The 14,770-nt window shown below is 27.6% G+C and overlaps 2 protein-coding genes across 2 annotated transcripts; one reads left to right on the top strand and one right to left on the bottom strand.

Moving 5' to 3' along the window:
• Positions 1 to 210: 210 nt before the first annotated feature.
• LOC134833500 (transcription elongation factor 1 homolog) lies at positions 211 to 762 on the top strand. Its single transcript, XM_063847824.1, has 2 exons — positions 211 to 423; positions 489 to 762. The coding sequence occupies exons 1-2, from the start codon at positions 308 to 310 to the stop codon at positions 619 to 621; spliced, it is 249 nt and encodes an 82-aa protein (XP_063703894.1). The 5' UTR covers positions 211 to 307; the 3' UTR covers positions 622 to 762.
• LOC134833499 (mpv17-like protein 2) lies at positions 754 to 1,688 on the bottom strand. Its single transcript, XM_063847823.1, has 3 exons — positions 1,529 to 1,688; positions 969 to 1,474; positions 754 to 904 (listed from the first exon to the last, which is right to left on the bottom strand). Exons 2-3 carry the CDS (start codon positions 1,445 to 1,447, stop codon positions 754 to 756), a joined length of 630 nt encoding a protein of 209 aa, XP_063703893.1. The 5' UTR covers positions 1,448 to 1,474; positions 1,529 to 1,688.
• Positions 1,689 to 14,770: the final 13,082 nt, after the last annotated feature.

Raw genomic sequence — 14,770 nt, 5'->3', positions numbered from 1 at the left:
AAAAAAATGATATAAAGAAAATCGAAAACATTTTCAAAATTCGTAACAGCCTAAAAAAATCAACCATTTTACCTTTATGCTAATTCATTGAAAGCTTGAATTAGCAGAAATGCGAACAGATTTCGTCAATTCCCGTCATCAGAGGGCGTTAAAGTTAAATTTATTTCACATTTTCGTACTCCTCAATTCAATTTTTAACATTTTTGCACTCCTCAAACTTATTTATCACAAAAACATAAACAAAAAACCGCGTCTCTAACAAAAAACATAAAATTTTAATCAATTTACCGCAGAAACAGGAACAAAAATGGGTCGTCGCAAGTCCAAACGTAAGCCTCCTCCAAAGCGCAAAGCTATCGAACCCTTGGATCAACAATTTAACTGCCCTTTCTGCAATCACGAGAAATCCTGCGAAGTTAAAATGTAAGAAATTTTTAATTTTCCCAAAAATTTTCAATAAAAAATTATTTAAATTTTTAATTTTTTAGGGACAAGAGTCGAAATTCGGCGAAAATAATGTGTCGCGTTTGCTTGGAAGACTTTCAAACGCAAGTCAACTTCCTCTCGGAGCCCGTTGATGTGTACAATGATTGGGTTGACGCCTGCGAAACAGCAAATTAGACCGATTTCGAGACTTTTTGACGATTTTTCTTTATTGATATGTATTTTTTTTCGTTTAAGATACACTTTAATGCTTAGTTTAAGGTAACAATGTAAATTTTTTTGGACTACATTAACGTATAAATAAATAAATTAGCTAGATTTGTCGGATTTTTTGTGCTGTTGGTGCTTCACGTAACACAAAAAGACGTTGTACAAAGTCGTGATGGCATTAATATAAAGAACGCGATACTGCAGCGGCAAGAAATAAAAATTTATGAATTGACATGGGGGCCAAATTAACCTAAAAAAGTAAAATTTTCCATGAAAAAATTGATTTTTTTTTAAATTTTCAATGAAAATCTTACCAATCAGCTTTGTAAACGGTCCAAAACTTGGATTGAAAGTCTTCGTGAGCCTCGTTCATCGTCATTCCCTCCATCAGCGATGCCGGATAGAAATATGAGACAATAAAAAGAGGCGATGCAACAAATTGATCCAACATAATTTTCTTGAAAACCTCTTTTCCGTCATTTTTCGGCATAATTTTGTCGACCCATCCGTAAAAATAGTGATGCATCGGGCCTTGAAACGTCCCAACGATCGTCATTCGTGCAATGCGAGCCAAATCATAGCCGTCTGTCTTCTCGCCGAGCCTTTGTTCGATCGTTTGCGCTGCTACATCGCCAAAAAGCATCAATCCGCCCGAACTGACAGTGTTAAAAAGCAACAAATGTTTCGTCATTATGCGATTCCACAGAGTTTGCTTCTTCGGCGGCGTCTCTTTTGCCTTTTGAAGTGCTTGAACAGCGCGTTTGCCGAAGAAAAAGTTTATCAAGCGTCGCATTTTTGTCAAATTTGAAGAGAATTTTACCTAAAAATCACAAAAAAATTAGTTACGTAATGAAATCCTGTTGAAATTTAATACCTTAAGTCGAATTTTTCACTTGTCGAGTCATGATGATGTCAAAAAAAAATCAGCTTTTAACAATTTTTGTAGAATTTAATCCATTTCGTAATAAATATTTGTTTATAAAATTATGTGAGCGAGGAAAAAAGTTGACACAAGTCATGTGTTTGGCTGTATGTGAAGTCAAGTTGTACGAATTCTGTAGCGATATATGGAGAAATACGTCATTGTTTGCTATTTGAGGCACAGAATATACGCGGAATGGATGATGAAGCGTGTTTGTTCTTATCAAATCGATGGAGACGCCTTGTTTTCGTTTTTTTCTGAATTTAATTTTATTTGAGAGTGAATTTTTGATGGAAATTTATGAGTTAAGAGTTGATTTTGATTTTTTTGAGGTTAAAAATTAACTAAAAAGTTAAAAATTTTCAGTTTTTTAAAAATATTAATTTTTTTCATTATTTTGTTCAAAAAATTAAAGATTCGACAAAAATTGAAGGATTTTTAGAATATTTTTGAATAAAAAATTTAAATCGAACATAGGAGTTTTTTTGCTTTGAAAAAATTTGTTAAGCATAAAAATTTGAAATATATGAAAATTTTGAATGAAAATTAATTTTAATGATTATTAAATTTAAGAAAAATATTAAATTTTTATGAACATTTATTTTAATTAATAATATTTTTCTATTAAAAATTTATTTTAAAATTTTGATAAATTTCAAATTAATCTAAAAAATAAAAATTAAAATTTTTTACATAAATTTTATGATTTTTTATTAAAAAGAGTAAGAAAAAAAAATAGTTCTTTCTTAAATTTATTTAAATGATTTAAAAATTTTAATAGAATTTTAGAAAAAAATTAATGTTTTGAGCCTCGTATTATTTTGAAAGGTTACAAGTTAAAAAAATCTATATTTAACATTGTTGAGTATATTTTTAAAAAAATATATAAAAAAAATATTAAAAAAATATATAAAAAATATAAAAATAAATATTTAAGAAAAATATTTAAAAAAAATTGTTAAAAAAACACTTAAAATATAACATTTAAAAACAAACTAAAAAGTATAAAATAGGGCTTTAAAAAACGCACTAAAAAGGATAAAATAAGGGTCTTTTGTTAGGTAAATCTCTTTAAAAAATTTTCATTATTTCTATTTTAAAATTTTATTTTTAATTTTTTTAAATTTTTAATTTAGTTCAATTCTGCGATATTATAAATTAAAAACTAAATTGGAGTTGGGCGAAAAATTTCGTTAAGTTTTGACCCAAATTTGAGCTCCAAAATGTAAATTAAAATTGAAATTATTTTATGAATTAAATTAAAAATTAAAAAAAAATAAAATTTTAAAATAAAATAAAATTTTAAAGTAAAATAAAATTTTAAAATAAAATTTTAAAATAAAATAAAATTTTAAAATAAAATAAAATTTTAAAATAAAATAAATTTTTAAAATAAAAATAATAAAAAATTATTAATAAAGTTAAAATTTGTTTTTTTTTTATAACATTTTGTAAACATAAAAAATGCAATTTTTCTTAAAAAATATTAAAAGTCTAAAAATTTTTAATTTATTTTTCGCAGTTTTTAAAAAAATTTTTATCAAAATTGTCATTTTATTTTTTTTAAATCATTTTCAACTTGAAAAAAATGATAAAAAGTCAACTAATGGAACTCGCTTTGAAGCAGTGAATAAAAGATTTATGAATTTCTAAGCACGAGACATCAGTTTTAAGTCTATTTTTGTCTCTCTTATCACTCAGTTGTCTTCGTTGCTCGCAATTTCTTATCTGCCTTTCGTGAAAATGCGTCTCGTGAAACTTTTTGTCGCTCAAAGTTGCATTCAGACACTCAGAAAAGTTAACATTGCATCGCCAACAAAACAATTATGATAATTTTTTGTCTCCATTATCAGCGGAAAGTACCTGACGAGAGCGAATGGAGCCCAAACATATGATCGATTTATGTAGTTTTTTGGCCAAGTGATACTGAATTTATTTAAATAAAATACAATTCCGTCTCTCTCTCGAGCTATGTACAGCGTCGCACGTAATAATAATAGGACATCATTTAAATAGAACGAGAACGTGTACGCAAGGCAAGTACATAACAACAACAACAACAACAACACGATACACCTATTTATTTATTTATTTATGTGTCTCATTAGGGTTTAAGTTTCTTTTTTTATTCGAAAATTCAGGAAAAAAAATTAAGAAAAAATAAATATTAAAAAAAATTATTCTATTTAAAAAAAAAACATTTTTTTTTATTTTATTTTATTTTTAAATATTTTATTTTAATACTAAAATTAAAAATTTTTTTAAAAAATAATTTTAATTAATTTTTTTTTTAATATTTTTACAATTTTTTTAATTTTTTTTTTTTAATTATAGTATTAAAAAATAATTTCATTAAAAAAATTATAAACATAAATTTAAAAAAAATTATTTAAATTAAAAATTAATTTTTTTTTAAATATTTTTACAATTTTTTAAACAATTTTTAAAAATTTTTTACAATTTTTTAAATTTTTTTTTTACAATTTTTTTTTTTAAAGTATTAAAAAATAAAAATAATTTCATTAATAAAATTTTTAAAAAATTAAATTAAAAAGAAATAATTAAAATTTACTTAACTTTTAATTTTTTTTTAATAAATCAATTAATTTAATTTTATGCAATATTGAAATTAAAAAAATAAAATAAAAAATAATTTCATGTCATCCCTATTTAATCACAGGTCCAAAATAGTACATAACTTTCTGCAATAAGTTGTACATAAATTTATATTTTGGATGATGATGTGTGTGTGTGTGCGATGTCGAAAAAAAAGTGTAATTTTAAAACCATGACCAGTAACCATTAACCGGCGGTTTTCGAATGGAATTTTTTATTTTTTTTTAACAGAATTTAATGCAAGTCCTTAAATGAGGACACATTAAAAAATTATGTTAATTTTTGAAAAATAAAGGATTTCTTTTTTTAGCAGTTTAATGAGTTCAACAATTTTTTAATTAATTATTATTTATTTAATTATTAATTATTTTAAACTTAAATTTTAGAAATAAATGAATTTTATTTTAAAAATTCTTATATATTTTTTATAAATTTTAAAAAATTTAATCCTGAAAACTTAAAATAATTAATTAAATATTATTTTAATAATTTAAAAAAAATAAAATTTATTCATTTTAATATTTTTAATTATATATTTATTTCAGTTCAATTTTTTTTTATAAACACTTGAATTTTTTTTATTCCTTATAAATCAAAAAAAAATTACATATTTCAAAGTTTTGTGAAAGGTATTCGAGAAAATTTTTTGATTGATTATTTTTTTATTTAATAAGTTTTATTCATTTAATTTTTTCGCGAAAAAAACTTTTTTCGTAAAAGTGAAAATTATAAGTCAAAATTTGAATGTTAATTTTTTTTAATAGGATTGTTTGTCGTCTCGACTACATCATTTTTCTCCATGAAACATGCAAACGCAAATGAATTGTTGCGTCAGATAACCCAAAAATGTGAATTTTAAGCCCCGTTTTGCTAATCTTGTTACTGAACTCAAAAAATCAACCGCCAGAGAGTTTCGCGAGAACAAAAGTTTCTTATTTTTTCATGCTCTAAATGAAAAATTTCTTCGATTTTTAATTTGGCGATGTTGTGATTTCCCGTTTTTCCTTGTGAAATGACCCATTAATTTCCATATAGCAAACCTAATATGCTGGATATTCTAATCGAGGCGTTTTATAATATAAATAACTATCTTGTATTTTTGTCTCAAAGTATTTCAAATTTTTGTATCCATTTGAGAACACTATATTTTTTTTAATATCGAAACTTATCTACTTTTTTTTGTTTCATTAATTTTCGGTTCTTCTTCTCTTAGCATTATTTACATTGAGGTCATCTTTGAAATTACAATAGTTTACAACTCCATCTTTCTTCGTTAATAAATAATCAGAAGGATTATAGATGGAATTTGTCATTACCCTAAACATTTTCAAATTTTTGAATCCATTTGTCAAAGCATTTCCCAAATGTTCCAATGATGGAGAAACGTTGACTTGTATGTCGTGCAATTCGTATGTTATGAGCTCAAACGTTTCAAGTTTTGGACAAAGCTTGTCAATTCTCTTAATGGCTTCAACTGACAATTCTAGAGTCTCGAGTTCAAATTCAAGTACTAAAAATTTTCGTAAAGAAGGCAGACAATTTTGAAAGATTTTAGTTAGATCAAACTCATTTAGCTCAATAAGTTCCACTGACTCCAAATTCTCCCATTGTTGCAATATCACACAGCATAGAGGCTTATGGATTTTTAGTGTTCGTAGTTTTGGCATACGACTATCGAGAATAGTTTCAAAGCATTTCTTGCACTGACAATTTTCAATTTTGAGTTCCAAAAGAGATGGAAAGCTGAAACTGTCATGATTCGACTTACAAATCGCATCTCTAATACGCAATTCAGTAATTTTTGCCAAATTTTTCGGACTCAATTCTCTCAACATTGAAAAGTCCTTAATGCCGTAAATCCTCAACTCTCGAAGGTTTTCCATGTTATTTAAAAGCTCTTCAAACTTCATTGATAGTCTTTCAGGACAACTAATTATGAATTTTTGCAATCCACATTTACAAAACTCCATTAGTTTTTCTCTCTTCAAACTTGAGTATCCAATAACTTCTGCTTTGATTAGTTCAAAATTCACATTAAAAGCTTTCATTGTTGTGTTAAAATTTTTTAACCATTTTGGTTCAGTTAGACGAAGAACTTTGAAGTTTATTACAACTTCTTTCGGTATCATTTTTCGTAATGCAGGAAGTTCATTCATGATGATACGGTTCATGTTTCCTAATAAAGTTTTTTTAATTGTAATACTGAGTTTTTTTAGATTTCTGAAATACACGTTTTTTGATGAAATTTTACAGAATTTCGGGAAATAGTAGCTCTTAATAGACAAAGATTCAACAAATGTCAATTTTGGCAATAAATCATAATATGTTGGATTGAAGCTCTTGAAACAAACTTCCTTGAATCCATTGTCACGAAGACAATTTCCAAACTCTCCAAAATCTTCATTTTTGTTCAATTCAACGATTACCAACTTTTCAAAAGAACCTCCAGCTGCTTCCAAAACTGGGACCATTTCAGCAATCGTACTTTGTTTTTTAAAGTAGATGGTACGATCCTCACGAAAAACAGTAGATTTTACCAAATACTCGTACCATTTCTTACAGACCTCTTTGCATTTCAAACGATCGCGGCGTAACAGTTTCTTAAAAATCATCTCCAATTCCTGAAAAACAGAATTTTATTTTATTTTATTTATTTATTTTTTTTTTTTTGAGAAATAAAAGTTTACTTACATCGTCTTTTAAGTCGTGAATATGACTCATTTTGAAGAAAAAATTAAATGAAATATTACAAAAAAAAAATAAGAGCTTGTTACTACTTTGACTTGAAACAAATGAATGGAAAGGTTTTGAGATTTTGTAAAATATTTTAAGAAAATTTGTCCCTTTTTCAGGTATTTAAGTTTAGTCATGCAAAAATCATCTACTCAAATCTTAAAATGGGTTTTACCAAAAAAAAAAAAAGATTAAAATAAAATGATTTCCAATTGGAAAAAATGTTAAATGTAATTTTTTTTCATTTCTCTAAAAAACAGATTAACAAATAAAAAAAATAATTAGTAAAAACAAAATTATAGACTTTTTGAAGAAATTTAGCTTAATTTTTTTCTTCTTATAAAATTATGTTTTAATTTTTTTTCGAGTTTTCAAATTTTCTTTATGTAAACATTAATTAAAATTATTTTTTTGAAATATTTCCCAAAAAACTTTTGTGAAAAACGATACAAAACGTTTGAGTCGTTGTGAAATTAAAAAAAATTCTCCTGAATCCATTCAAAGAAAATTCGTCTTTTCGCGAGAATTCTAATCAATTAACAAGCATTCAAGATTCGAGTGCAAAAGAAAATCTCCGTGTCTTGTCCTAGATTATGAATAAATTTTCAGCGTTGCAAATTTCATAAATATTTTAAACAACACCATTGCCTTGCGAGACAACGAGCCAGCGAGCAAGCACGATGATGATATTTTTTTTTCATAAATATTTGCTTCAACAACTTATAACCGTTCGTTCGTTCATTTGCTGGTCGACGTCGTCGTCGTCGTATAACAAAACGACGTGTATTTCAACAACAACAAGCAATATCACGGCAAAACGTTTCATAAGTTGAGTCGAGTATAAAAGTGTAGGTACAGCAACTTTACTTTGCCATAGCTTCCATCGACAGACAGCAAAAATTTCAGAAAAGTAACATTTTCGAGGCAAAAGGTTTCTACTTTGCCTCATATTTGTTTCGTTTTGGTCGACGGAGGGAATATCTCATGCCACGGAGCTTCAAAAATGACTCAAATATCGACACAAAGGATTCGAGAATTTTAAATTAATCCCCAGTTACGGACCCCTTCGAGCATCGAGCCATGTCTTGTGTCGTCTATCTATGATTTGCGTTGTTTTCTGAGTCACAAAATATCTCTCTTTGCTGCTACACGAGTACAGAACGAGCAATAATGTGGCAGTCATTCAACAAAGGCAGTGAGATAATACACAACAACATTCTAACTTTTTCCTTAAAGTTTTATTTTACTTCATTTTTTTTTTATTTAAAACTCTCATTTCATTCAGATTGCCCGCAAAAAAAAAGTCATTTACAGCAACTTTGATCCAATCGAGTTTTTTTGTGATCATTTTCTGTCATGAAACGATCGAACAGGAGGAAAATGGCGCAAATGAACCTCACGCCAAATGCCCTGCTTCATATGATTAAATTCGAATGCTTTAAGTTTGTTAAAGCAGAAAACATTGAATTCTATATATAAATTGTATTGTATGACGTTCGGTTATAAAACAAGCCCAACAACGTCGTCGTAGATACGTGCTACGGTACAGAGTATAAAATTCAGTTCATATCACACGGAATGACGCAAAAGTTGCATCTTTCTCGATTATCAATGAAAATTTTAAAAAATAATTTTTAAAAATTTCGAATTTTTCGAGAAAAATCGAAAATGAAAAAGATATTTAGGCAAAATGAATGATTTTTAGTAAAAATTCGAAACACCCTGTGTTCAAACTTTTTTCTTTGTCCTCTAATATTTTAACATTAAGCTGCCAGTGTATGCGTAACAGTGTGTATAACAAACCAACACCATCGTGTTTTCTACGAATTCGACGTATATCTGTCGTACGTGCTGTACTGCTCAGTTCATGTGAATGATCAAATAATAGTCTGTGTCGTACAGATTCCTCAGAGTTGCATGAGCGCAAACGTTTCAACTGGGCAGGGATGGAAATTGAATTTTTTGTTCGTTTTTTTGTCGAGATTTTTTTTAAATTTGAGTTAAAAATTTAATTTTTTATTCCGTGAAGTACTTTTGAAAGAAAAATTTAAAATCTTTCAGCAGTTAATTCACGAGTTTCTTAAAAACTTTGAATTTTTGTTGGTTTAAGTCAAATTTAAGTTGATTCACAAAAAAAATTGAACGCTGATATGATTTGATATTGGAAGCTTTGATTTCATTAACTTACAATTCTGTTTTAAATGTTTAGAGACTCAATAAGTTTCATGTTAAAGTCTTAAGAAGACTTGTTAAAATCTTTTTGAAGCTCCTTTGCTCATTTGTTGAATGATGATTTTGGTCCCTTCCTGAATTGTTAGTTTAGCTTATTATACTCAAGATATTGCTTTTTTATTGGTTCAGTTCTTGTATCAAGATCCTTGTATTATTCCTTGGTCTGACATGTCGTTCAATGTTCTTACAATAATTTGATATTTTTTGTTAGATATTAGTTTTCTCCATGGCTTCTGATATTTTTGTAAAAAATATTTTCTCACAAATTTTTGAAAGAAACTTTAACTTGAGAGACAAATTGATGAAATTCATTAAAAACTTCTGTAAGGGTTTATTTGTTAAAATAAGAACCTGGAAAAAAGTTGAAATTTGATAAATTGTATAAAATAAACTTACCTTTAAAATTTCCTGAAAATGAAGAAAAAATTAATTTTAAAATATTTTCTCATAAATTTTTAAAGAAACTTGAACTTGAGAGTCGAATGGATAATATTCATTAAAAACTTCTTCTATAAGGGTTTCTTTGTTAAAATAAGAACCTGAAAAAAAGTTGAAATTTGTTAAGTTTTCTGAAATAAATTTACCTTTAAAATTTCCTGAAAATCAAGAAAAATTAAATAAAAGTTAATTTTAAAATATATGGATGGAATTCATTAAAAACTTCTAAAATTCTTCTTCTCCTGAAAAGATAAAATTTAAAAAATGTCTAAAATGAAACTTACCTTAAATAATTTCTAAAACAATTAAAAAAATGTTAATTAAAAGTCTATTATAAAACAAAAAAAGCTTACCTCAAAAGCAATTTTCAATTGAATTCTGAAATTTTTGCCATAAAAACCTTCCATCAAATTTCGCCCATTTCACATCCCTGCTCATCATTTCGATTCGAGAGTGTACATATCTCGACTACATATATAATATACAGCACGTTATATATACATAGAGCGCTCACGTATAAAATAATATTGGAACAACAAGCATACACAGCACAAAATTTTCTGTATATTTCACATTGATTGTGAAGTGGTGACTTTCAGCCTATTCTCTCTGTCGCTGCTGCTGCTACACTCGCATAATAACAAGCAAAGCACAAAAAAAAAAAACCTTTATGATGCAAGCATGCTTTGCTGTTTTGTAGCTAGCTGCAAGGTTGAAGGATATGCCAGCAAAAAAAAACCGTTAAAAGTCTTGAAAAACTTCGAGATGACATTTTGCGGGGAGTTTGAATTTTCCTCTGAAATGGAAATTCCAATTTATTTGAGCGCAACTGAATCGAAAAATTATCTGTAAATCCAGCTTTTTTAATTGAAAGCACTCGAGCTACGGATGGAAATTTTTTTCGGAGAAATTTCTGCCAATATTGTTCGATGAGAAGAGGAAATTTACAAGTTTCTTTGGATAGATAGCAACAAAATGAATCAAAAGTAGGCATAATGATTTTTACAGACGATTGCTCGTTAAAATGGGATTTAACTCTTCAAGTCTGCTGACCTCTTTTGTTTTTTTTTTGCAGTCTCAACTTGAACCTTTGTCATATTTTCTCTTTGACACGCTCCCCTGAGATGCGACAAAAGTAACAATAGACAAAAATAAAAGAAGAAGAAGAAAATAGCTCCCATATAATGCGTCATCCGCTAAAAAAAAAAGTAATCAACTAAGAGCAAAGTGAACACGTGAACCTTGCACATTCACCCCTCACTCTTGTTGATGTTGTTTATATTTGAGCCCTCTGCATTTTCGCCGAAACTTCTAATAAGAATTGTGTACCATGGCGAAAATATCAATATGTATTGGGGAAGAAAATGTCGTTCGTACATTCGTACAGGAAGTGTGAAAATTTTTGGTAGGGACCAATGCAAAAAATACTAAACACCCTCATGTTCACTTTTAATCTAACACTATACTACCAAGTTGTAGTAAATTTCGAAAAAATTAATGAAATTTTGTCAGTAGGGGTGTCATGTCATTTCAACGAAAATCGAACGGATTAAAATTCATTTACGCACCCTGTACAACATTTTTGTTTTACTTGATTTGCTTATGTTCATATTTTGTGAGTTTTTTTTTTGTTAGAAACTTGCGTACAATGCCGCGCGCGGATAAAAATAAAAACTTGAAGTCTCTCTATACAAGTCACTTTTTTTTTCCTTCTACTTCTTCTTCGTCGTCTTGTTGTTCAACGAACGTCGTCATCGTCATCATCATCGACAAAAGTGTGTGCATAATATGTGACTGTCCGCAGAAGAAGAAGAAGAAATGAGAAGTGTGTTTGTTTGCATGGATGATGATAATAATAAGTTGGAAAAACTCGTGTGTTGATTTTCTTGTGCGTTATTCATAGAGAATCACACAAAAAAACGTCGCTTTTTCGTTTCTTTTCCTTTTGATTGTCACAGCGACGACGAAACGATTTTTCAAAAAAACGTTGATGATTCAAACATCCTTTGGTATTCAAATCGAACGATCGTTTACATATGCGAATCTTGAAATGTGTTTGAATGAATCACGTTCGCGACAAGTTTCTACTATTTTATTTCGCATCAACATACAAGTGACCGTTAGTAGATCGATCATTTTTTTGAATTTAAAAGTTTTGAAGTATTTCAAAACTTTTAGTTCAAAAAAATATCGATCTTAAATTGATTTTTTTTCGTTGATGAGAAATAAAATAGTAGAAACTTGTCGCGAACGTTTCATTCAAACATTTCAAGATTCATGAAGCTTCGACATTTTCTAAAAGGTATCTTTTGGACAAAATTTAAAAAAAAGTCCTAAAAGAGACCTTTAGAGTGTGTCTCTTTCCATCTCCATAGTCTCTGGCGTTCACAAACAAACACACGAAAAAAAAATATATCCAAAGCTTGAACCCAATATACTTTATGTACCAATATGCTTATGTACGCTTTCAGCCATGCAAGGCTGCTGCTTGCCGCTGTTAAATTTTTGCTGTATACTGCCTACCTACTTCACTTCACGGCATATAGCAGCAATAACAACAACAACAACTCCATACCTATCTGAATCTGCTGATATATAAAATATAATGTTGCTTTTGCCTACAGTTCAGAAATACAGCTCTTAGCTCTTTGGAGGAAAAATTTTCTTTTTGAAAAGAAAAAAAACTTATTTATAAATTCTTAAAATAGAACGAAACAAGGGGAAGTTTGACCTTCCTGTTCAGAGCGAGCGACGCGATCTCTATTTTTATTAACAACATCTGGCGGATAAAGTTTGAATTTTTGTTCGATCGTCGAGTTGTTTTGTTCGAATCGCTTTCGGTTCAGCTCAGAACCCAAAACAAGTTTCTTTCATTAATCACCGTCTGTAAAAGGTTAGATAGAGATAGGTATGCAATATATACCAACAACAATAGCTTTGAATCATCTACCTACGTAGCTTCGTGCACGCCGCGCCATCGACCAACAAAATATACCTACCAAGCAATTCTATATACGCAGATGATAATTTCTGTATATAACACATACACACACATGTCCATACAGCTCTGTACTGTATACAGAGTAGAGCACATCACATCAAGTTGTTGTCTTGCTGCTGCTGTTGTTGTTCGAAATATTACGGCTCCGTTCGAATATTATATTATTATTATTATTTTTCGTGAATTTCGTTTGCCGCTTGCTGCTGTGTCGTTCGACAACGTACTGAAACACTCGCTAGGTTGGTTGGCAGCGACACAGCAGCGGCTCGAAATGTAACGTAGAGAGGAAAAATATATTTATATCTCTCTGTGTACGATGATGATGACGATGGTGTTCGCTGTATCGACGGAACTTGGCGTATACGGAATATTTGTGTTTGTTAAAGCAGTTGTTGCCAAAGTGAAGTTGATCGATATTCGAACGATTTGGAAGTGAGTCGAAGGGATGGGAGATCGTTGCTTTAATTTTTTTGACAATTTGAACTGAAAAAGAAGTTTTGTTGACATTTTCTTATATGAAAATGACATTTGCTTGGTTTGGATTAATTGGAAATGATTTTTAAGTTCGAAAAAATCTGAAAATTAAGAGAAATATAGTTAAAAATTTTTGAATTTCAAACATAAACTTGAAATCTTACCTCAGTTTTTTACATCATCGAAAATTTACTGAAAAAATTGTTAAACGAAAAAAAATTAAAATTTTTCTTCAAATAATTAAAAAAAATAATTAAAAATTTTTTTAAAAAATAATTAAAAAAATTAATTAAAATTTTTTTTAAATTATTTACTATTTGAATAAAGTTTAAAATTTGTATCAAAAATCAATTTTATTTCATTTTTCACTTTTTTCCTTTTTTAAGCTTATTTATTTGGCTTTAATATTTTAAAAATCTAAAAAAATAACTTTTAATAACCTTAAATTTTTTATTCAAAAAATTAATAAAAAAAAAATTAAATTTATTTATTTAATTTATTTATTTAATTATTTTATTTATTTTTTTTATTATTTTTTTTTTATTTAAAAACAACTAAACATTAATATTAAAATAATAAAAAAAATCACTTTTTTTCAAGATTTTATTTTTGGCTGAAAAATTATTAATCTTTAAATCTAAAAAAAAAATTAATTTTTAAATTAAAATTAAAATAATCAAAACTGTTAAATAGAAAAAAAAATATTTAAAAAATATTTAATTACCTTTAATTTTTTTTTCTGAAAATTTTTTAAAAATTTAAAAAAAAATTTCTTTTATTTGAATTTTGGATTCAAAATCAAACAAAAAATAACTTTAAAAAATTTAAAATAAATAAATTTAAAAAATTATTAAATTACCTTTAAAAATATTTTTTCTGAAAATTTTAAAAATAATAAAATATCTCATAAAAAATCAATTAAAAATAATTTTCAACAAAATTATTAAAAATTAAAAATTTTAAACAAAGAAATTCACTTGTCACTTACCAAAAACGTGCCATTGACATTTTAGATCAAAATTAGATCCCGTAATTGCAAATTCTCAACTCCATTTCAACCGTAAATTCCTTCAAAAATCAAATTTTCATTCAAAATCCATGCAGGTAACGATTCTCAGCTTCTCGCTCTGTAAAACCGGTTCCCACATTCTGTCAGGTACTGAAAACCATTGCTTTAGTAAAAAATATATCGCAGGAACAGAAAGTGTATACCTCACATATAACTGCCACACAAATCCCGTACAGCGCGGCAAAATATACAATATTCATTCCGTACGGCAAATATTCACAACACAGCTGCACATTTCGAACGATGTCATACATACATGCCATACAGCCATGCTACGTACACAAACAACAACAAAAAATACTATAATATAAAATATAATATGGACGGGTCTGAAAGCAAAGTAAAAACGAATGGTAGATTAGTAAGAATTTTGTTCTGCTATGAAATAGGTTGTTCAACACGAGCTCTGTGCAAAAATATTTTATAATTTTTCCTTGTGTACGAATTTTTAGTAAAAATTCACGTCGTCGTCTCGCTGCTAAAAGTACTCCGTTGTTCAACAAAACAACATTTATTTTTTTTTCTCTTGACTGTACTAAAAAAAATTAAATAAAATTAATTAAAAATTTAATAAAAAATTGAACTGATAAATAAAAAAAAATAAAAAAATTATTAAAAGTGAAATAAAAAA

The sequence above is a fragment of the Culicoides brevitarsis genome, chromosome 3 (genome assembly GCF_036172545.1).
Source record: "Culicoides brevitarsis isolate CSIRO-B50_1 chromosome 3, AGI_CSIRO_Cbre_v1, whole genome shotgun sequence".
Lineage (NCBI taxonomy): Eukaryota > Metazoa > Arthropoda > Insecta > Diptera > Ceratopogonidae > Culicoides > Culicoides brevitarsis.
The sequence above is the reverse complement of the archived record's forward strand: the minus strand, read 5'-3'. Positions and strand labels throughout refer to the sequence as shown.

Excerpts from the sequence above, each read along its gene's own strand:
- LOC134833500 (XM_063847824.1), top strand. The coding sequence starts at position 308 with ATGGGTCGTCGCAAGTCCAAACGTAAGCCTCCTCCAAAGCGCAAAGCT. Across the intron at positions 424-488 it reads AAATCCTGCGAAGTTAAAAT|GGACAAGAGTCGAAATTCGG; the intron begins GTAAGAAATTTT and ends TTAATTTTTTAG.
- LOC134833499 (XM_063847823.1), bottom strand. The coding sequence starts at position 1,447 with ATGCGACGCTTGATAAACTTTTTCTTCGGCAAACGCGCTGTTCAAGCA. Across the intron at positions 905-968 it reads ACCGTTTACAAAGCTGATTG|GTTAATTTGGCCCCCATGTC; the intron begins GTAAGATTTTCA and ends TTACTTTTTTAG.